Source organism: Zea mays, chromosome 5, assembly GCF_902167145.1.
Source record: "Zea mays cultivar B73 chromosome 5, Zm-B73-REFERENCE-NAM-5.0, whole genome shotgun sequence".
Taxonomy (NCBI): Eukaryota; Viridiplantae; Streptophyta; class Magnoliopsida; order Poales; family Poaceae; genus Zea; species Zea mays.
Genome location: NC_050100.1, coordinates 23,523,926 through 23,548,176, shown reverse-complemented (window position 1 = coordinate 23,548,176; position 24,251 = coordinate 23,523,926). Strand labels below are relative to the sequence as shown.

General features: G+C 42.9%; 1 protein-coding gene across 2 annotated transcripts; it reads right to left on the bottom strand.

Annotated features, from left to right (window-relative positions):
* Positions 1-9,927: 9,927 nt before the first annotated feature.
* LOC103626104 (kinesin-like protein KIN-7K, chloroplastic) lies at positions 9,928-23,035 on the bottom strand. Of its 2 annotated transcripts, none has more exons than XM_008646478.4 (25): positions 22,412-23,035; positions 22,211-22,308; positions 20,680-20,769; positions 20,294-20,346; positions 19,892-19,957; positions 18,883-18,936; positions 17,873-17,932; positions 17,360-17,438; positions 16,466-16,533; positions 16,159-16,215; positions 15,961-16,065; positions 15,529-15,633; positions 15,285-15,392; positions 15,068-15,199; positions 14,752-14,925; positions 14,493-14,657; positions 12,894-13,034; positions 12,460-12,579; positions 12,317-12,367; positions 12,180-12,227; positions 11,955-12,095; positions 11,036-11,716; positions 10,501-10,630; positions 10,312-10,412; positions 9,928-10,215 (listed from the first exon to the last, which is right to left on the bottom strand). In XM_008646478.4, exons 1-24 carry the CDS (start codon positions 22,750-22,752, stop codon positions 10,330-10,332), a joined length of 3,150 nt encoding a protein of 1,049 aa, XP_008644700.1. In that variant the 5' UTR covers positions 22,753-23,035; the 3' UTR covers positions 9,928-10,215; positions 10,312-10,329. The 2 variants fall into 2 exon arrangements, with proteins under 2 accessions (XP_008644700.1, XP_023155879.1); XM_023300111.2 differs by having other exon boundaries at positions 14,493-14,654.
* Positions 23,036-24,251: the final 1,216 nt, after the last annotated feature.

Genomic DNA, 24,251 nt, shown 5'->3' with positions numbered 1-24,251 from the left:
TTGGTTTGTTTTTGCAAATCAAACTCAAATCTCTATCTCTAAGTCAAACACACATGTTGAAGCATAAAGAGAGTCATTCCAAAAGAGATTGATCAAAGATTTCAAAAACTCCCCCTTTTTCCCATAATCAACATTTCTCCCCACAAGAAACCAACTTTTGATAAGAGAGACAGTACAAGAGTTTTCACAAACCAAAAGCTCTATTCTACTATTTTCAAAATTTCTCAAGTGGTAGCTGATCCATTTATTGCTTTGGCCTTTATTTTCTCCCCCTTTGGCATCAAGCACCAAAACGGGATCAATCTTGGCCCAATAACCCCATTGCCTCACCAAAATCTTCAATTAAGAGCAAATGGCAATAAGAGTTCATGAGATGAACTTGGAATATGTTACCCTCTCATCGGAGTGCAGTGGAAGTCTGTCATGGTCCAAGTCCACCTTTTCCCTTTCAATTCTCCTTCGAGACTAAATCAAGCAAACTCAAGCATATGGTTAGTCTCAAAGGGTCAAGTTGTAACACAACTCCCCCTAAACATGTGCATCACTTTGCAACGGACTTGTGAGGTCCAGGGAGTGTCTGTACAACTTGAGCACCATAATAAACAACAAAATGCAGAATGAACATGATCAAGGGCATAAACACATGTATGCTACAATTCAATTCAAGTTCCGCGAATCTAAGACATTTGGCTCACTACGCAGCCTGCAAAAGGTCTTCTCATCTAGAGGCTTGGTAAAGATATCGGCTAGCTGGTTCTCGGTGCTAACATGAAACACTTCGATATCTCCCTTTTGCTGGTGGTCTCTCAGAAAGTGATGCCGGATGTCTATGTGCTTTGTGCGGCTGTGCTCAACAGGATTTTCCGCCATGCGGATAGCACTCTCATTATCACATAGGAGTGGGACTTTGCTCAGATTGTAGCCAAAGTCCCTGAGGGTTTGCCTCATCCAAAGTAGTTGCGCGCAACACTGTCCTGCGGCAACATACTCGGCCTCAGCGGTGGATAGAGCAACAGAAGTTTGTTTCTTAGAGTTCCACGACACCAGGGACCTTCCTAAGAATTGGCACGTCCCTGATGTACTCTTCCTATCGACCTTACATCCAGCATAGTCGGAATCTGAGTATCCAATCAAGTCAAAGGTAGACCCCTTTGGATACCAGAGCCCAAAGCAAGGTGTAGCAACTAAATATCTCAGAATTCGCTTCACCGCCACTAAGTGACACTCCTTAGGATCGGATTGAAATCTAGCACACATGCATACGCTAAGCATAATATCCGGTCTACTAGCACATAAATAAAGCAAAGAACCTATCATGGACCGGTATGCTTTTTGATCAACGGACTTACCTCCTTTGTTGAGGTCGGTGTGTCCGTCGGTTCCCATCGGAGTCTTTGCGGGCTTGGCGTCCTTCATCCCAAACCGCTTTAGCAGATCTTGCGTGTACTTCGTTTGGGAGATGAAGGTGCCGTCCTTGAGTTGCTTCACTTGGAACCCAAGGAAGTAGTTCAACTCGCCCATCATCGACATCTCGAATTTCTGCGTCATCACCCTGCTAAACTCTTCACAAGACTTTTGGTTAGTAGAACCAAATATTATGTCATCGACATAAATTTGGCACACAAACAAATCACCATCACATGTCTTTGTAAAAAGAGTTGGATCGGCTTTCCCAACCTTGAAAGCATTAACAATTAGAAAGTCTCTAAGGCATTCATACCATGCTCTTGGGGCTTGCTTAAGTCCATAGAGCGCCTTAGAGAGCTTACACACATGGTCGGGGTACCGTTCATCCTCGAAGCCAGGGGGTTGCTCCACGTACACCTCCTCCTTGATTGGCCCGTTGAGGAAAGCGCTCTTCACATCCATTTGGTACAATCTGAAAGAATGATGAGCGGCATATGCTAGCAAGATACGAATTGATTCTAGCCTAGCCACAGGAGCAAAAGTCTCCTCGAAATCCAAACCTGCGACTTGGGCATAACCTTTTGCCACAAGTCGAGCCTTGTTTCTCGTCACCACCCCGTGCTCGTCTTGTTTGTTGCGGAACACCCACTTGGTTCCCACAACATTTTGCTTAGGACGAGGCACCAGTGTCCAAACTTCATTCCGCTTGAAGTTGTTGAGCTCCTCCTGCATGGCCAACACCCAGTCCGGATCTAGCAAGGCCTCCTCTACCCTGAAAGGCTCAATAGAAGAGACAAAGGAGTAATGCTCACAAAAATTAACTAATCGAGACCGAGTAGTTACTCCCTTGCTAATGTCACCCAGAATTTGGTCGACGGGATGATCCCTTTGAATCATCGCTCGAACTTGGGTTGGAGGTGCCGGTTGCGCTTCTTCCTCCATCACATGATCATCTTGTGCTCCCCCTTGATCATGCGCCTCCTGTTGATGAACCTGTTCATCGTCTTGAGTTGGGGGATGCACCGTTGTTGAGGAAGAAGGTTGATCTTGCTCCAAGTGTTCCTGTGGTCGTACATCACCAATCGCCATGGTGCGCATAGCGGCCGTTGGAACATCTTCTTCATCTACATCATCAAGATCAACAGCTTGCTCTCTTGGGGAGCCATTAGTCTCATCAAATACAACGTCGCTAGAGACTTCAACCAAGCCCGATGATTTGTTGAAGACTCTATACGCCTTTGTATTTGAGTCATAACCTAATAAAAACCCTTCTACTGCTTTGGGAGCAAACTTAGAATTTCTACCCTTCTTCACTAGAATGTAGCACTTGCTCCCAAATACATGAAAATAAGATACATTGGGTTTGTTACCGGTTAGTAGCTCATACGACGTCTTCTTGAGGAGGCGATGAAGGTAGACCCTGTTGATGGTGTGGCAAGCCGTGTTCACGGCTTCCGTCCAAAAGCACTCGGGGGTCTTGAACTCTCCTAGCATCGTCCTCGCCATGTCGATGAGCGTCCTATTCTTCCTCTCTACCACACTATTTTGCTGTGGTGTGTAGGGAGCGGAGAACTCGTGCTTGATCCCTTCCTCTTCAAGGAACTCCTCCACTTGAAGGTTCTTGAACTCGGACCCGTTGTCGCTCCTTATCTTCTTCACCTTGAGCTCAAACTCATTTTGAGCTCTCCTGAGGAAGCGCTTGAGGGTCCCTTGGGTTTCAGACTTATCCTGCAAAAAGAACACCCAAGTGAAGCGGGAAAAGTCATCAACAATAACTAGACCATACTTACTCCCTCCTATGCTCAGATAGGTGACGGGTCCGAAGAGGTCCATATGCAGCAGCTCCAGGGGTCTTGAAGTGGTCATCACATTCTTGCTGTGATGAGCTCCTCCCACCTGTTTACCTGCTTGACAAGCTGCACAAGGTCTATCTTTTTCGAATTGAACGTTAGTCAAACCTATCACGTGTTCTCCCTTTAGAATCTTGTGAAGGTTCTTCATCCCCACATGTGCTAAGCGGCGATGCCACAGCCAGCCCATGCTAGTCTTAGCTATTAAGCATGCATCTAGACCAGCCTCTTCTTTTGCAAAATCAACTAAATAAAGTTTGTCGTCTAATACACCCTTGAAAGCTAGTGAACCATCACTTCTTCTAAAGACAGACACATCTATATTTGTAAATAGACAGTTATACCCCATGTTGCATAATTGACTAACAGATAGCAAATTATATCCAAGAGACTCTACTAAAAACACATTAGAGATAGAGTGCTCATTAGAAATTGCAATTTTGCCTAACCCTTTTACCTTGCCTTGATTCCCATCACCGAATATAATTGAATCTTGGGAATCCTTATTCTTGACGTAGGAGGTGAACATCTTCTTCTCCCCCGTCATATGGTTTGTGCATCCGCTATCAATAATCCAGCTTGAACCCCGGATGCATAAACCTGCAAGGCAAATTTAGGTTTGGGTCTTAGGTACCCAACTCATGTTGGGTCCTACAAGGTTAGTGCAAATATCCTTAGGGACCCAAATGCAAGTTTTGTCTCCCTTGCATTTTGCCCCTAACTTCCTAGCAACTATTTTCCTATCCTTTCTACAAATAGCAAAGGAAGCATTTAAAGCACAATAAATTGTAGAAGGTTCATTTACTACTTTCCTAGGAGCATGAATAACATTCTTTCTAGGCATATGATGAATAGCATTTTTCCTAGACATATTTCTACCATGCATATAGGAAGAACTAGAAGCAAACATGTGATGAGAATCAAAATCATCATAAGCATTGTAACTCCTATAAGCATTTCTAGTTTGTCTCTTATCATGGTACATAAACGCATGGTTCTTTTGCACACTACTAGCCATAGGGGCCTTCCCTTTCTCCTTGGCGGGAATGGGAGCCTTATGGCTTGTTAAGTTCTTGGCTTCTCTCTTGAAGCCAAGTCCATCCTTAATTGAGGGGTGTCTACCAATTGTGTAGGCATCCCTTGCAAATTTTAGTTTATCGAAATCATTCTTGCTAGTCTTAAGTTGAACATTAAGACTAGCCAATTCATCATTAAGCTTGGAAATTGAAACTAGGTGTTCACTACAAGCATCAATGTCAAAATCTTTACACCTAGTACAAATTACAACATGTTCTACACAAGAATTGGATTTATTTGCTACTTCTATTTTAGCATTTAAATCATTGTTGACACCTTTTAAAGTAGAAATGGTTTCATGACAAGTAGATAGTTCAAAAGAAAGCATTTCATTTCTTTTAACTTCTAAAGCATAGGATTTTTGTGCTTCTATAAATTTATCATGTTCTTCATACAATAAATCCTCTTGTTTCTCTAAGAGTCTATCCTTCTCATTCAAGGCATCAATCAATTCATTAATTTTATCTACTTTAGTTCTATCCAATCCCTTGAACAAACTAGAGTAATCTATTTCATCGTCACTAGACTCATCATCACTGGAAGAATCATAAGTGACATTGTTTTGATTACATACCTTCTTCTCCCTTGCCATAAGGCATGTGTGACGCTCGTTGGGGAAGAGGGATGACTTGTTGAAGGCAGTGGCGGCGAGTCCTTCATTGTCGGAGTCGGAGGAGGAGCAATCCGAATCCCACTCCTTTCCGATATGTGCCTCGCCCTTGGCCTTCTTGTAATGCTTCTTCTTTTCCCTCTTGCTCCCGTGTTCCTGGTCACTATCACTGTCGGGACAGTTAGCAATAAAATGACCAAGCTTACCGCATTTGAAGCATGATCGCTTTCCCTTGGTCTTAGTCTTGCTTGGCTGTCCCTTGCGACCCTTTAGTGCCGTCTTGAATCTTTTAATGATGAGGGCCATCTCTTCATCATTAAGACCGGCCGCCTCAACTTGCGCCACCTTGCTGGGTAGCGCCTCCTTGCTCCTTGTTGCCTTGAGAGCAATGGGTTGAGGCTCATGGATTGGGCCATTCAACGCGTCGTCCACGTACCTTGCCTCCTTGATCATCATTCGCCCGCTTACAAATTTTCCAAGAATTTCTTCGGGCGACATCTTGATGTACCTAGGATTTTCACGAATATTGTTCACCAAGTGAGGATCAAGAATGGTAAATGACCTTAGCATTAGGCGGACGACGTCGTGATCCGTCCATCGCGTGCTTCCGTAGCTCCTTATTTTGTTGATAAGGATCTTGAGCCGGTTGTATTTTGTGTTGGCTCCTCGCCCCTTATCATCGCGAATCGTCCGAGCTCGCCCTCCACCAACTCCATCTTGGTGAGTAAGGTGACATCATTCCCCTCATGAGAGATCTTGAGGGTGTCCCAAATCTGCTTGGCATTGTCCAAGCCGCTCACCTTGTGATACTCGTCCCTGCACAAAGAGGCTAGCAACACAGTAGTAGCTTGTGCATTTTTATGGATCTGTTCATTAATAAACGAAGGGCTATCCGAGCTATCAAATTTCATTCCACTTTCCACAATCTCCCAAATGCTTGGATGGAGAGAAAATAGGTGAGTACGCATTTTGTGACTCCAAAATCCGTAGTCCTCTCCATCAAAGTGAGGAGGCTTGCCAAGTGGAATGGGGAGCAAATGAGTATTTGAGCTATGCGGAATGCGCGAATAATCAAAAGAAAAGTTTGAGTTAACCGTCTTTTGTTTGTCATAGTCGTTGTCGTCGTTGTCCTTTTGGGAAGAGGAAGATTCGTCGTTGTCGTCGTAGTAGACGATCTCCTTGATGCGCCTTGTCTTCTTCTTCTTCCCCTCCTTCCGTCTATGGCCCGAGCCGGAGTCGGTAGGCTTGTCATCTTTGGGCTCGTTGACGAAGGACTCCTTTTCCTTATCGTTGATCACGATTCCCTTCCCCTTAGGATCCATCTCTTCGGGCGGTTAGTCCCTTTCTTGAAGAGAACGCCTCTGATACCAATTGAGAGCACCTAGAGGGGGGAGTGAATAGGTGATCCTGTAAAACTTAAACTTATAGCCACAAAAACTTGTTGAGTGTTAGCACAATACTTGCCAAGTGGCTAGAAAGGAGTCTCAACAAAACACAATACCACAAGAGATCAAACACAGAGATGACACAGTGGTTTATCCCGTGGTTCGGCCAAGACCAACGCTTGCCTACTCCACGTTGTGGCGTCCCAACGGACGAGGGTTGCAATCAACCCCTCTCAAGCGGTCCAAAGACCAACTTGAATACCACGGTGTTTTGTTTTGCCTTTCAATATCCCGTTTGCGAGGAATCTCCACAACTTGGAGTCTCTCGCCCTTACACTTGAGATTCACAAAGAAATACGGAGTAAGGGAGGGAATGAGCAACGCACACAAGACTTCAAAAGATCAGAGCAACAACACGCACACAAGCAGCAACAAGAGCTCGCAACACAACTCAAAAAGTTCACAACTCCACAAGAGCTCTATATGCTATCACAATGAAACGAATGCGCGAGATCAATGTCTTGGTGCTTAGGAATGTTGTAGGAATGCTTGGTGTCATCCTCCATGCGCCTAGGGGTCCCTTTTATAGTCCCAAGGCAGCTAGGAGCCGTTGAGAACAAATCTGGAAGGCCATCCTTGCCTTCTGTCGTCGGGCGCACCGGACAGTCCGGTGCACACCGGACACTGTCCGGTGCCCGATTTATTTCCATAAACAGCGCAGCCGACCGTTGAAGGTCTGGGAGCCGTTGGCGCACCGGACATGTCCGGTGCACACCGGACAGTCCGGTGTCCCCTTCCGACCGTTGGCTCGGCCACGTGTCTCGCGCAGATCGCGCGGCCGACCGTTGGCCTAGCCGACCGTTGGCTCACCGGACAGTCCGGTGCACACCGGACAGTCCGGTGAATTATAGCCGTACGCCGTCGGCAAATTCCCGAGAGCGGCCTCTTCGCCCGAGGCAGCCTGGCGCACCGGACACTGTCCGGTGCACCACCGGACAGTCCGGTGCCCCAGACCGAACCAGCCTTTTGGCTGTACACAGCCAACTCTTCTCTTATTCGTTCTCTCCTGTTTCAAGCACTTAGACACAATACATTAGTCTTCAAAACAATGTACTAAGGCTTAGAAACATACCTTTACTGTTGATTTGCACTTTGTTCATCCATGGGCATAGATTCACATTTAAGCACTTGTGTTTGCACTCAATCACCAAAATACTTGGAAATGGCCCAAGGGCTCATTTCCCTTTCAAGGGGGCTGACCGCGGGGAGGTGGCGGAGCTTTGCGGCGGGAGTCATCGCCGGTGAGGTTCGTGCAGGGATTGGGGCAGGGGAGTGGTGTTCCAAGCTTGCAGCGGTGTGGCGAAACTGATGAGCCTAGCTAATTGCTCGCTGATCAATCAGAGGGGGAGGGAAAAGAGGGGGAAGGGCTTACCGGAGTGGAGGAAGACGACGGCGCTTAGCGCGATTGAGCTCGGGCGAGGGGGAGATGGGTGGCTGAGGACGGTGCGGGGCAAAGAGGTGCTCGGGGCGACCCTTTTATAGGTGCCCGAGGGGAGGGGAGCGGCGGGGCTAGGCGGACGTCGGTGAGGTCGCACAGCGCCGGAGTTAATGCCGCACAACGGCGACGACGAGACCGCACGGCGGGGCGGTGCCGTGCAAGGACGCGGCCACAGCGGCGAGGACGAGGCGGTGCCAAACTTCCCTGTGCGGCGAGGGGATGGGCGAGGGGATGGGGCGAGGGAGGGGACAGTGGTCGGAGGTGACCATGGCGAAGCCGTATGCGACGAGGACGATGGGGTGGCTTACTGGTGGGGCCAGCCTGTCAGCGGGAGCGGTCGCGAGCGAGGGCGAGGGGAGGCGACTGACGAGCGGGGACGGCGTGTCAGTGGGAGCGGTCGCGCGGAGTGGGCCGGAGGTGGGCCGAGGGGGGGGGAGTCGCGAGCGCGGAAGGGGGAAAGCGGCCGCGGGCGTGGGCTGGAATCGGCCCAGCTAGGGGGAGAGAAAGTTTTTCGTTTCTTTTTATTTTCCAGTTTCTATTTCTATTTTTATATCATTTTCTTTTGAACAATTAATTAACTAGATAATCTTAGGTGCTAAGAAAAAAAAATATAATCTAAGTGAGGTGCTTCCAATCAAACCAAGTGTATGCATATGATAAGAAAACCTAGGGGAGATTAGGGATGGATAATAAGAAGGGGGTTGGATTAGGGTTCCAAACCTCGGGTTGAAAAATTGGGATGTTACAAAGCAACTCGTCGTGAAGAATACGGTGTCTGCTAGAATTCAAGGGATCAGCTAGGAGGCGCGACATGGCCCGAGTGTGGAAACCATGTGTTTTTCGCGTTCACGATACGACAACTGTCGGACTCGGTCTAAGGCATGGTAGAGAGATGGCTTCGTTATATTGCAAGTACTCAACAAATATTTTGTAGGAGCTTATTGAATATAAGTTATAACATGATGTCATATGACTAGGTGGATAAGATCAAGAGACATAACTGACTATAAAGAACTGGGTTGCTAATGTGAAGGGTAAATTAGAGGCTCAGGAGCGAAAGACCTACGAGCGATGAAGCTAAAGCGAAGGATAAGTCTCCAATTGACCGGGTGAAAAACAAATTCATTTGTCTATATGACGCTTTCATATTTGAAGTGCATGTTTGACAATAACATGTCTACTACAATAGTTTTGTTAAACACAAAAGATAGTTCTACACAAAGGAAATCCGATGTTCCTAGATCTCTTCGACCTAACGGAACCCATTCCAGCAAAATATGTTCATACATCATCAAGAACAAGCTACTAGAAACTAAGACAAGGAAATGAATCATGAAACACGATAAAAAACACACATAAGGAAAATGTGTAGTCGTCGTCGCCCATAGGGATTGAGGGCGAACACGTGGATCAGAAGGCCAGAGCGTGAGGGCATGACACAAGGTTCCAGGAGTTGGGATCTAAAGATGAAGAGGCGACGAGAGAGAGTTTGTGCAAGGAAGGGAGGTTAGGGGAGGGAAGAAAACAAGGGAAACACACAGGTGGGAATACATTGAAGGCACCTAGAACGATGACCTGATCTCGGTAACTATTGTCGCCAAAATATGTTGAATCGTTGGTTTAGAGAGAGAGAGAGAGGAGGCAATCTGCCATGGATCTCGACTATGTGGGCACATCAGCTAAGGATTTGTTCGGTTATTTTTAATCTATATGGATTGGAGAGGATTGATACAGATTGAGAGAGATTTTGACTTACTAGGGATTAAAAACCCCTCAATCCCCCTCAGATTGGGGTAGAACCGAAAGCCGGGTAGAACCGAAAGCCCTAAAGAGCAAGCAACATGACCAGATGCTCGTTTGTGAGACGATCAAGATTTGGTTGGTTGGCTGCCTGGCTAGGCTTCCTCTAATTATTGAAAACTCAGGACTCCTTATATATAAACTATATAGAGAGAGTTTATGTATATGGAAGATTAAATGTAGGCAACTAATCAACCATGATAATAAAAGTGAAGGCCATCATCTATAATTATAGGGGCGTAGCTCAGCAATTATAGAATATAGCCTTCCATGCTAACAGGGACGACTAGGAGCACAGTATACACACGTCATCATGTCGTTCGCTGCTTTTCTTCAGGAGTAGAGAATCAAAATGTGTTACAGCGTCGAGTTGCGTATCTATACATATTTGCAGAGCGAGAAGTCATCATTTGTAACTCCTCGATACAACAAAGAACGTAAGGTGAAGGCGTGAAGCTATAGGGGAAGGGGAACCCAAAGAATGGCGATACAACACAGAAGGAACATAAAAGGCACCTTCTTTGCTAAGGAAAAAGAGAAACATATACCATTGAAGATTTTACAAGAGGATGTGTGCTTCAGAATGACCTGTCAGAGATACACAGCATATCGTTAGGAAATTTCAGAGGGATAGCGTTGGCGTGCGTGAAGCACCAACATGCAAGCAGCGGAAGTGCTCGGCACCTGAAGCTAGAACGCAGCTCACGTGAAGGTGATTATCCTGTCTGCGATTCTTGTGCGGCACAGAGGGCACTCCGAGCAGGCAAGCGAGCAAGGCTTGCACACTGAAAAGGGACACCGTCCGTCAGCAGAAGTTGCAGTATCAACGATTTCAGCAGAAGCGGCACGTAAACACAGGAGTAGGCAGCTTACAGCAGAAATGCCGGCAAGGAAGCAATACTGCAGCGGCTGCAGATTCGAAACAAACTTTGCAGACATGTGAGTTCCCATCTTTATCGGTCAGGGGATCAATGTCCTTTTCCTTCATCTCCTGAATTTTAGCCTGCACCCAGAAGAAGTTATTAGGTTCACAAATCACAAGTAGACGTTGCAGTTCTCACAATCAGCAGTCCAGAGGCAACGATCACTTAAGAACTGGGTTGCCACCAGCAAATGAAGCATAAAAGAAATCTAACATCTGACTACACTTAGATTACATGCAGGCTTTACAATTCAGCAACAAGACAGCTATTGAGATACACGCTACTCCCTTCTGTGCACCAAGTTTTTGTTAACATTATTAGTTACAAAGGCACCACTATAGTCTGCAGCACACACAATCTATTTTCAGATTTTTCATATTTCCAGAGCCAGCTTTGCATGAAGACTTAAGTTATATGAAGTTGATAGCATATACTACTTCAAAAACTAGCAAAATAAATATGTTAACAAAAAATAATGTATATACCTTCAGACGAACAAGAAGTGGTTCAAACTCCGGACTTGTATGTTCTTCTGAACTCAGTGACTTCACAGAATCTTCTGATGCTTGCTTCTCAACTAGAGCAAAATTCTTTCCACCTTTGTTCTCCTTTGTGCTGTTAGTTATATCAGCTAGGTTAACAGTTCGGTCGTCAACATTCAAATCAGATATGCCTAAAGCCCCTCTTTTCAACTTAGCAACAAGAACCCACATGCCTGCTAGATCATTCTCCAGAGATAGTTCCTTTTTCTTTGCCTCGTCAAACTTTTTCTTGTACTCTTCTTCGAGAAGCTCCTTCTCTGCCAAAGCAGCTTCCAAAGCAGCCTCCCTCTGTCTTCTGGCCTGTAGCTCCATTTTCATGTCCTCCAAATCGAGGCTCCATGTCCCAACCTCATCCCTACCCCTACTAGCTGTACGACCCTTTCTACCATGAACCCTTGAATGTGCCATCTCCTGAGCAACTAATAACTCCTTCGCCTGCTTTGCATTTAGCACAGATAGCTTTGTAACTTCTTCAGCCAAATTCTTGAGTTCGACGGCAGCCGAAGAAGCCAATTCTTTTGCATATGCAGCTTCCTCACTTAATTTATGGTTCTGGTTGATTAAATCGCAATGTTCCTCAGAAATTTTCAGATGCTCATATTTCAGCTTTTCGATTTCAGCTTCCTGCCAAAGTACATCAGCAAAGTTGGTTGACTTAAATGTCAATATGGAAAGCATAAAACACTAGTAGTTTGCATATAGCCATCTAATGAACATGCATACTATTTCTATCGAGTAGAATTACAGAAAGGATGTAGCCAAACCATAAATATTCTATGCTGACGAGTATGTCAAATTGTACAGGTATACTGCACAAGGGGCTCAAATACACAAAGTGAAAGAACATTATCAGTAAAAGAACCTTGGACTGAAGTTTAGATTTCAAATCAATAGTCTCCTGCTGTGCACAATCAGTTTCCTTCTCAGGGGATATATCCACTTTTGCTGAGAGTTGTTGCTCAACGCGAAGAACTTTTTCTTGTAAATCGTAGATTTCCAAATTCTGCAATTAGTACAACTTTTTAGACCAAACTTTTGTCATCTTGAAGAATTAAAATTGAAAATAAAAATTGAGAGAGAGAGGGACCTTCTGATGTAGCTGCTCCTGGAGTACACGATTATCAGCTGACTTTAACTGTCCCAAAAAAGCACAAACAATTGTTAAAACTCTATTTCAAGATATTTGAGTTTGATGGAATCACAGTACAAGTTCAAGAAGATTACCTCTAAGTCGAAAGCCTTCTCACTGCACTGCGCTGTTAGTTTCGTGATAGTCTGTTTTCATGAAACCAGACGTGTTAGTATTGAAGAGAAAAAAAAAATTGCAGGAACCACTAAGAGGGGCATCCATATGCTGGACATATCACCTGCTGCATATCCATCATGGATGCATTAGCAACTGATGCCTCGCCACTTTCCATGATTTGTTTTTCCAGGGCTCGCATATGTCTCCTCTTTTGCTGGATTTCACGCTCTAAATTCTCGATCTGTTATAAGAACATATGTGAATATTCAATATTATGAGCAACAGTTTAGCACATGTTAAAATAGAGTGCAGAACCCAGTTATGTGGGATGTTATATTTGGCTTGCCATGCAAATGAACACAAAAGGCTTATTCTCACGCATGTCAGCTTGCTGCTTCTATGCTTCGGACTTTATTACATGTTTCAGACTTCTATTTGTTTCCCGAAGGAACACGTATAACAGTAGCACTGTTAATCACTGGTTAGTCTTCAAACCGAACAAGATTGAAACTGAGCAGGAGGTATATAGAAAAACTAAAGTGTAAGGGGGAATACTTGGTCCTTTGTTGCTTCAGGATCATCTATGGACTGTTCGATTAGTCTTTTCAGTGAACTGGTACCAAATGCGACCTCCCCAGCAAGCATCTTAATTTGTTCAATCAGTAGATCCATATGATCTGATGCCGTGAATCCCACCTGATATGCCAAGCACAATAAATTTCAACCAATAACATTTTATGAATTAGCCTGCTCGCTGTAAAATCAGGTCCACTTTTTAGCATGCATTGTTCTGTCCATTAATTGTCTTGCATAAAAGCATATTCAGTGTGAAGGCACAACCAAAAAACAGAGGCTACTGAGCATTGACCACATGGTCCAGCAGGTAGAGATAAATTGGCAATAGAAGTAGGGTATTTGGAATAGTGTAAGATAAACAAGGACAATAGAATGGGGAAACATCACACACCCTTAGGACTAATTTGAAAGTAAGGGGGAGCCAAACCCAGAGAGGGAAAACCTCCCATGAAGAACTAAGGGCCTGTTTGGTTTATTGCCTCACTTGCCACGGTTTGCCACGTCTAAGGTTAGACAGGTTTGACCGAGTTAGATATGTGTTTGGTTTGTAACACGGTTGTGGCAAGGTTTTTCTCCCGCTGTGTAAGTCACACTCATCAATGACTTGTAAAAGTGTGCCAAAATTCCCTTAGGCATGCCAAAATGTGGCACAGAATTTGAGCGTATAACCTTAAACAGGTGTGGCAATTTTTGGCACCTTAGGAGGAGCGGGTCTAGACAAAACAATCGTTGGTGTCATCTTCATTATGTTATAGTATCATCAGCTCATTTATGCACTAATATGTATATATTTTAATGGAGGTTACTAAAATCTATTGGTGTCACATGACACCACAAAAGTGGCCTGGATCCACCCCTGCCTTAGGTATACAACCAAACATGTCCTAAGTGTCTTATTCAAATGGCACCCCCATGAATTGCTCACCCTAGGAAAAAACAAGGAACCCAAGGGGATTTGAGTTTCCAAATTAGCCCTTAGTGGAGGTGACTTTCATATACATGTAGCGCTATTCGTCACCCTAGGTGATGAACACCCACCCTAGAATAACTTACAAAACCGTGACTTAACGATTTGTTAAGTCATTCCAGGGTGGGTGGTCATCACCTAGGGTGACAAATAGCATACACACACATACAAATAGTGCAACTTGTGATATAAGTTAGTGTGGTACAATAGTAGGTTATACAATTATCCTAATAAACAGCTATTCTTTCATACTAGTAGCCATGCAGTGTATGTTACAAGTTAAGACAGCTGAAATGGCAGTAGGTCTCATTCACGTAGAAAATAATTCTCAGGAATTGACTTAGTGGCCTGTAAATGAATACTTGAATAAAGTTAATAAAGCAAAAAAACAATTGTTGCTTCCCAGGCCTTCTGTTTATCATAACGTATAGGCTATTTTTGCCTTTCTGAATTCCAATGCCCTTCAATCCATGGCATATCCCACCCCCCAAAAAAACCGCACAGTGGCTATCCCATCCACTGTAATTTCTAACGTCCAAAGCAACAATAGAAACACCTTATGAAAGGAAACAACTATTGCAAAAAAATAGCAGAATGGGCAGCTGATCTACCTGCATTGAATCTGTTGCAGAACCGGTAACTGAAGATTGTTCACCGGTGCCAGATCTTAACTGATTGATCTCATCTAAGGAGTCTGGCAAAGCGGATGATAGGGGGTCTTTTGTGGTGCCCTCAGTTTGGACAAGTGTAGAACTATCTTGTGAAGTGATTAACTTCTGAAATATACAGATAATTCATATTTCCAAATGAAACAGAAGCATGGAGAAGGAATATATACAAATGTGAAATAGTTGGGCAATTAATACTTACATCTTGCTCACTGAGAGAATTGTGACTCTGATGCCCATCTGTCAAGGCAGGAATATTGTTTTTGGTGGAAACAAGTATTAACTTGGTCAAACGTTGTATCCTGCTCATTAGAGCAGCTTTCGCCTCCTCTTCCTCCTCCAGACGAGACTGCATCTTGACCTGACCCGCCTCCAACTTAAGACAAGAAAGAAAGGTACTTTTGAGGCAGTTATCAACTTACCAACACAAAAGGTATTCTACAGAGTCAATTTCAAGGAGCACAAAACAGTTGGCTAACAGTTTTATTCTGTAGTTCTACAAAACAAACTGAACATACCTGCTGACGTAAACTCAAAATTTCTTCCCGGCTGGCACCACCAATCATTCCTCTCCTTAGCTGATCGAGTTCTTGCTTTAGAGAGGATATTTCTTTCTGATACTTCTTGATCAATGATTTCTCATCAATTATCTGGGCAGTCAAGATCATTATGTCTTTCATTTCATTTTCTATAATAGTGGTGCAGGAAATCAGTTTTGTATGCCTAACTATTTACCCGGTTGCGAGAGGCGTAAATTTCAACACGTTTTGCTCTGCTTGCAAACTTCAATGTATTATGTGTTTCTTCCATGTTACTTGATGCTGGAGTAATTGTGCAAATTAGCTGCATAAGAAAAAGTAACTGTATCAGCTGATTACTTCAAGAGGTTTCAGTGGTTCACTTCAATGCTCCAACAGAACAATGGAATGAGTTAAAAGGAATGGCTCCCAGAAAGGCAATTGTAAAAGTTAATACTTACTGAGACATGACCATGGCCACTCAATGATGACTGTAGTAGACGGGTCAACTTAGAATCACGATAGGGTATATGTGTTGCCCTCCCTTCACTGAGCTTTCCAATGACCTTTGAATTAAAAAATGTTCACGTAAACAGAAGTAGCTAAAGATCCTAAGAGTGGAAAATTAATAAAAAAATACTAGGTCACCGCCACCCTCCTCTTCACAGTGAAGCTCAAAAGAAATGAAGTTGCAAATGAGTACTTGTATCCGATAACAGGCTAAGCTCTCCACATATTCTACCAGTTACTTTCCATCATATGCTCAGATTCAATTTTGATACAAGTTATAATTATATGAGGTCAAGGTCTTCAGAAGCTGAGTTGAAGTCAATGCTGCTGGTAATAACCTGGAAATCTGTTGTTGTCACAGGTAATTGGCAATGAGAACTTACTGTTCCAAGAGTTAAGAGGCTCTTATTAATATATGACCCTTCCCTTCTTCTTAACCCTGTAGTCTCTGTCTTGGAGCTCTCAGAACCAGCTAGATCAATCAAATTCTAGAAAACAAAAAATGTGTAAAAATGGTATTAGAAGTCCAGGGGAAACTGGAAAGTGTAAACAGAATGTTTCTTAGGACCAGAACAACGTACAAGCTGTGAATACATGGCCCCATCATACTCATCACCACGGGCGCTGCTTTCAATCATCTGAAGAGCACAAATATGCTATGGGTTAAATAAAGAAATATAACACATTTGATGTGGGTTTTTTCTCGAACACATATGAGAGCCACATATCTTTGAAAAAGGGTGGGAAACATATAACAAATGTGGTTAATAAATATGACATGGTGAATCCTGGAACCATGAGTATTTGTGGCATAAGGAAAAAAAACTAATACAAAACATATGCAGAACTTCAGTAATCATTAAATGCTGAAACAAACTATGAGCTCACCAATGTGAAAATAGTATGACTTCGGCTGCTAAATAAGTTGAAGTTGTTAGAGCCAACATGCCGATGTTCTGTCATGTAACATAATATTAGTTATGGTGTGAAAAAAACAAGGTCAGGTCACTTTGCTGTACAGCTGAAACCAAATGTTTCAGAAAATTGAAAACAGCAAGTTAACATCAACGAAGCTCTGGATACTAAAAGAACTAGATAACCAGATGAATGATAACAGCATGGAAAAGTATAAATCATGAGTGGTCAATTTAGTATAGCGGTAATTGAGAACCTTAGAAATCAGAGCATAAATGGGTTCTATTTTAGTATATACTTCCACAAAATCAATAAAATTTTAAGTTTTCAAAGTACAATGATTCTGTTTTTCCAATAAGATTCACATCGTGGTTGAGAATAGAGTGGAAGTACTAGTCGTTATTAAGAATATTCAGACAGAGTCTACTAGCATACCAGTAAAGGATATTGTGCATTTGCATGAGTAACTAGAACTTGATTGGTATCACAGTATTTAAACAAAACCTCATATTGTAAGGCAAGGACGAAGAACTTAAAAGAAAAGAAAATCATATGGTCCACAGCCAGACTAAAAAAAATTAGAGAAAACTGAATATTAGAAGTGTCGCTAAGTGAAACATGTTTCTGGAGCCTAACCAAACCAATTATTTGACAGGTCGATAGAAATGTTGGAAGAAGCCATAAATAAAGATAGTATAGGAACTAACAGACTATTTTATGAGATACTACTATGCTATTCCTATACTGACTGTCACCTCTATTGGACACAGCAATAAACATATCTCCAGTAAAGATGACAACATAAAACATGTCCCTGAAATTATTTGATAGTAACATACTGAAAACTGGTGAAGATAATGGAATCACCTTCACCGGCTGCAATAAATGAAAGAGCGTGTCCTGGTGACAGAACTACTTCTTCTTTTATTCCTTCTACATAGGTTCCCTGGAGAGAGAGAGAAAAGAAGAAATTAGATAAACTCATAAACAAAATAGCATTGCAAATCTGCAATAGATAAATCTACAATGTTTGTTTGCATACACTAAAGATAGCAATGTAAATCAACAAAAAAACAACATAGGAAGGTTAGACATGACAGAGTGACAGACGTTTTATGATATAATTCAGAAAAACAATATCATGTCATGTTAATCACTCCCAGAACCAAATAGCACTCAACAATAAACAATGCCCATTTTAACTTCATGGTTCATAAATTATACCAATGGAACGTGACAAACTGCATTAGATAATAACTCTGAGTAAAAACTAAGATCTAAGAACAGAAGTCAGATCAGTTTTGATATATTGCAATTAAAACGCTCAGTTAAAACTATTTGACAATTCACTATATCAATAAAAGATTCTAGAGATTTAACCTGTGCATCCTCCCGCACACGCAAATTTTGGCCAGTAGGATCAAGTAGATCATTTATAACCTGCATTTAGATATCCAGATTGAGTCTATCCATATGGTACAGGTTGAAAACGCATAACGATACATATGACAATAAACCAAACGTTTGGCAGTATTTGTACAGTACACAGTTACTACTACAAAACAAATATAAACTGTGCAAAGCTCAAGATTTTCTAACCATCAGAAAAAAAAACTTGACATGCGGAGGGGTAAGACAGCCCCAGGTACCCCTGAACCCATGTCCCACCCATAAACAACGGCACCGTAGCCCATGTGAGAATGACCGCCACCAGCATGAAATTCGCTCCCCTAGAGAGTCGAACTCAGAATCTGAGGACTGCTACTAAGGACATGTTTGAATGCACTAGAGCTAATAGTTAGCTACTAAAATTAGCTTAGACATCCAAACGGTCTAGCTAATAGTTCAACTATTAGCTAATTTTAGTAAATTAGCTAATAGTTAGCTAGCTAATTTCACTAGCATTTTTTTAGCCAACTAACTATTCGCTCCAGTGCATTCAAACACCTCCTAAGTCCACCTAACCAACTCAGCTAAAGGCTCTTTCGCATAACCAGCAGAATAAAAGGAGTATATGACTAAGTGGAAGTTTATTCTAGGTCAAACCATAAAAAGAACTTTTTGTCAAGAACCAAGTCAACCAAGATTCAAGATAAGAACATATAGGTTAGCTGAACAAAAGGTCATTGGCAAGGAAAAGACAGACCCAGTGCCAGAGGCTCCTATATGAGTGGGGTTTGGGGAAGGGATAAATCGAGGCAAGCCTTCCACTCACAAATGTGGAAAGGCTGCTTCGAATCCATGACCTGGTGACTCAGTGAGACAGCTCTCACCACTGCACCAGGCCTGCCAACAAAAAGCCATTGACTAATCAAATAAAGTAAGACCAAAGATATGCCTTGCAAGGAATTTGTGAAAACATTTTTTTCAAACTGGTGTAAGTAGCATACCTCGTTATAGATTTCAAGGTACGACACACGAAGCAAAAATTCTCTTCCAGGACTCTGTTTATCAAGATAGTAAAGAAAAGTACCGCAGTCAAGTAATAGTGAGAGCAGGTGATGTGATACAAGGTAGAATCGCATAGCAAAACATAGTACATTTCCAAAAAAACATTAAGATTTATGTTTGGGATTTATTTATATTCATGAATCTGCTCATATGAAACTTCGTAGCCGCACTTTCTAGGCTACGTCTGTTTTCCCACTCAGGCTGTCACAAACCTTAACCAAATGAATTAGGAGTTTCCTCTCTTGTCGAAGAAAAACTTGTTGAAGTGTATAAGTGGATAAACTACCTTCTCCCATCAGCTTAAGCTTTTGGGTTGAAAGACTAGTGCGTCCACTTTAACATAGTATCAGAGCCAGAGGTCTCGAGTTCGAATCCTGGCAGAGGCTTTATTTGTGCCTCCACCCATTTATTTCCAAGTTGTGCCTTTCTCTCTGCTGCACGTGAGTGGGGTGTTGAAGTGTATAAGTGGATAAACTACCTTCTCCCATTAGTTTAAGCTTTTGAGTTGAACTGGTTAGTGTGTCCACTCTAACAAAACTAACCAGACATTATCTCTTGTAGAAAGCCAACTAGTAGTTCACTAGTTCCCATGCTGCTAAGTTAAAGAAAGGACCAGCACACAAGTAAACATGATAAGGCATAAAACTCTAGCTCCTTGGTAACAAAAAACACTTCTAAGTTGCATAAACACACCTTCATTGGACAATACAGTGTTCTAAACGATATCATTTGGTATTAATTATGGATATACACACAAGATCACAACAAGCAACATAGAAGACTGAATGCAGATTCCAGAGGTATTATTGTTCATAAGAAGGCAAAGTAAAACATTTATAGGAAACATTTCCATTTGAAATAAAGACACTATGACTTCTGAGAGTTAGGAACATAATCATAAAGAAAGCATTGTTAAGTATTATTTGACTAAAGTATTTACTTCCATACATCTTGGATCATGCTGAAGACATCCTTGATGGCTAGTGGGATTATTCCAGGACAATTCTGGTCACCCTGTGAAAGATTAGGAAAACAAAGGGGCCAGAAAAATTAATGATACCTTAAAAAAGACAGAACTATATATTTATTTATCAACATTATTCATAAAAATGAATATGTCAAGTCACAGTCAGAAGCCAAAGTTGCTATCCCTTGCAGTAGCAATTGTAGAAAATATCTATCTTGAAAGTGGAATTACATTGGATTGGAAGCAATGTGCTATAGAGAGGACTCAGGAGTCTGGGTCCCAGCAGGAAACATGGACATACAAATTCATGCTCTTATAGCTATGACCTTCCTATGAAACTAGCTTGTTAATTCTTCCAACAGATTTTGAATGTGACAGCTTACATGCATTGTGTGGGTCTTCCCACTACTTGTGACGCCATAGGCAAAAACTGTCCCTACAAGTTGGTACAAAGTTGCATTTAGAAATGGGAGAGGTGCATTGATAAGTTAACAACTCATTATACAAGGTAAACATTAATCCTATAACAAATTCCAGTGCCTCAATCAAGGGTAGAAATGAATAGTTGGGAAGAAACTGTGCACCACTAGTTCATAGTGATAATAGTAAAATTACATGTGAACATAGAATTCCCTCAACATATGATACAGTATGGTATAAGCAAACAAAAAATCACCATAAGAGGTGCTTTGAGATTATTAAATAATAAGGCGCACTAGCGTACCATAAAAAATCTTAAGATGGTCTAAATAAGACAAAATTGGCATACCGTTTATGCCCTCCATAGCACCTTTTACAACAGGGCGGGCTGCAACATCATAGACAGCCTCGGTGCTTGTCGAAGGCCCAAAAACTCTATCTGAAAAATAAGAAAATAGTTAAATAGTCACTAATTATCAGGTGTTACCAAGTTGATATAGCAGATGAACACAACACGAACCAAATGATAATTAATTAGCACATGGAAATTAAATGATGGATTTAGTCAGATTGGTCGATTTTTTTAGTGTTCAATGCTTCTAAAACCTAGCAGTGTGATCATATCTAGCACCCCGTTTGAATGTAGATATTGAAGTCTGGAATCAGGAACCCAGAATTTTGTTGTTTGGTTGTCTAATGAATTCAGAGTTAGAATTAAAGCTCAATTCCTTAGTATTGGACTATAGCTAGAAGTTGCATTGGCTGGAATTGCAATTCCAATTACATCCAAACAACAGATTTATATTGCAACTCATTTCCAATACTAAGCAAATTTGGTATTGAATATAATTCAATTCTATTATCTCCAATATCTACATCCAAACGGACCCTAAAGACTAGTGCAAATCTATGTATTCTTCCTCAGAGCAAAATTTAGATGCTTGAAAGTTGAACAACAACCATGGCACAGCAAGCCAGCAATCAGTGTCTCAAAATTTTGATAAGCTATAGGAATATGGTGTAACCATTTGGCACAGCCAAATCTCAGGGTTATGGGTTCATGTCCAGACACTCAAGTTAGCAAAGGAAGGATCTGACCAACCCTATGTTGAGCTATGTGTAACTATGCATAATGGCATCGACTGTATGCACTTCAAAAGCAACTGCTGTGACCGAATATTGTTTGGTTGTCGCACTGACCCATTTCATGCTGACTCGACATTGGTCAGGAAGTATACTCCAGAGTCCAGACTACTCACTATACGCAACATGAGTTGAAGTATGTGCACATCCAGCATGTTCCTTTGCAAGCAACAAAATGGGCAGAGTCCTAGTAGACCATGATAACAACTTGTGTGCATCCCATCTGTGAACACAACTTTCAGACATGGGTGGCACAACTTTCAAACACTTAAGAATCCAAACAAATTAAGCTGGCCGTAGCTGAACCAATACTGCCAACATGAAGTTTGCTTGATCATCCCAGACAGTCAGAATAACAATAACTCATGGGATGCTGCACAACTAACCAATCAAGAACCAACAGCAAGCACGCCTCCACAATAAGCTTGAAAGAGCATAAAATGGTGCAAACCTCATGGCAATAACTGTTTATTAACTACAGACTTCCACAGAAACAGACGCTTTCCAAAATTGCGTACTAGGACCTAAATTTTGGTTTCATCGTGAAGCCCAATCAAAGGCCATGTATACTACTTTCACCTGTGCATTAATTGTTCGAAAATCCATAATTAATTTCGGAAACCCCATATTAAAGAATGCTAAGGATGATATTCGAGTACCAAAATTATACAAACCCCCAATACCACCAGCAGCATTGCCCAATTGAACGAAGGCGGAACTGTATGAAGGCTACTCACCATAAGCATAAGCCGTTGGCGGGTTGTAATCGCACCGCACAAGCCGGTCCCCATCTGGATACCACGAGATCTCGTCGCCGCGCTGGAACTCGCGCTCGCTGCAGCCACACCAAATCCAGCTCAAAACCAGTTCTTGAACTCCCACAACCCTACTCACAGCCCCTCGCAAACAGATTCGCGCATTCCTTCCGAGATCCCCACCTGAGCGGTCGGAAGCGGATGGTGACGGAGATGCTGTCGCCGGATCGGGAGGTGTCTTCGATGACGAGCTCGTCCGCGCTCGGGAACGGCACTGGCGACGGCGGCAGTGCCGGTGCTACAGATGAGCTGCGGCGGCTCGGGGTGGTGGACCTCGTGCTGCCCCCACCCCCGCCGCCGTAGAAGCTGGAGCTGACGGAGGACGAGGACGAGCGCGGAATGAGGCGGCCGGAGCTGAAGTACGAGCTCGAGGAGGAGGAGGACGCGGTGGGCGGGCGGCGGTGCCCCGCGGAGAACGGCGAGCTACTCCGCCGCGAGGACGACGACGACGGCCGCGACGACATCGCGCACGGATCTCGCGAAGCTTCGCCGCCGCGTGTGGCGAACGCCGCGCTGTCCTGCAGCAGCAGCACGGGAGGAAGGGGAAGGTATCGGGGGGTCAGAGGCTTCACATGGCCTGCTCCAAAAGAGGCGAGCGACCACGGCGTCGCGGGATTTTAAAGCGAGACCGAGACGACAGGAGGTGGGAGGCGGCACTGTGCTAGAGCCTCTGGTCCGTCTGCTGCCGACTGCCGTAGTGCCGTAGGCGGAAATGGGGTGGGGCACTGGTGCTGCGCGGACCCGGGGACCTCAGTCAGACTGACATCTAACCCTGCTACTTTGTGGGGCCTGCACGCCAGGCAAGGCCGGTGTGGGGCTGTGGGCTCGGTAATTTGAACTGAAGGGACGAGTGAGAAGTGGGCGTGGTGGGCGGGAATTAACTGCGGCGTGTCTGGTCTCTGGTTACTGGCGGAAAATTTATTTTTTTTGTCGAAAAAACGAACATGAGTCTCGCATAGTAGCATTTTATATTTTTACCTATCAAAAATTCTACTAGTTACTAGTATACGCTTGCGAGTATAGAATAGTATCCGTACCCGTACACGTACACGCGTGAGTAATTTTACTCATAGATCCTAGAGGGATTTAAGGGTATGTTTGGTTGTAATAACAGAACGGGATAGAATAGGACAATCCCTTAAATAAGATTGTTTTGTTTAAGGTTAAGGGTTAGAATAAAACTATCACAGTGTTGTCCTCAGTTGTCCCTCAAAATTGGAGGGACGAGAGGATGTCAGGGACGTCTCTGTCCTGTATGTCCCACAACCAAACACATCCTAAGTTTCAAAACTAGCCCTAGGAAAGTATCAAATTATAATATGCATGTCACTCAAAATATCAAACAAACATATAAAAATAAGTTCAACTTCAAATTTAACAAATCATATGATTATATAACTTGATAGTTAAACAAACAATAGTCGAACAAGGATTTTCTTTTAACTAAGATGGACTTTATTAGATGGTGATAATAGTGGTATGATACAGGTATATTTTACCAACGGATAGACGAGTATGGATAGTACCCACTCGTCCCATGCATATCTACCCAACAGGTAGAGGTTCTTACCCATTAACACACCAACGGGTAAAAAATCATCACACACATGCTTTCTAATCGGGTAAAATCTGTCGGGTATTCGAGTTTGGGGTACCCATTGTCATCCCTAGTTCCAAGTTTCCAACCATAACTCGTGTCGACAACTAAGGACTTGTTTGTTTTAATCCCAATCCATATGTATTGAGTGAGATTAAGTGGGTTTTAATTATAGCAACTTAAAATTTCTTCTAATTCTTTCAAATCTCATACAATCCACATGTAATAGGAATAATCGAGCAAGACCTAACATGGCGCGGCCAACGATTTGTCGATTTGTGCTGACTCAAACAACGACAACACCCTTATAAATAGAGGGGGTTCTAGGGTTTATGCACACTCATTCATCTTCAATTCATAAGCTAT

What these genes read in the sequence shown, in the direction of transcription:
- LOC103626104 (XM_008646478.4), bottom strand. Translation starts at nt 22,752, where the DNA reads ATGTCGTCGCGGCCGTCGTCGTCGTCCTCGCGGCGGAGTAGCTCGCCG. An exon ending in TGCTATGGAGGGCATAAACG is followed by an intron (nt 20,347 to 20,679) that starts GTATGCCAATTT and finishes ACCAACTTGTAG; the next exon opens with GGACAGTTTTTGCCTATGGC. An exon ending in ATTTATTGCAGCCGGTGAAG is followed by an intron (nt 16,534 to 17,359) that starts GTGATTCCATTA and finishes GTTACATGACAG; the next exon opens with AACATCGGCATGTTGGCTCT.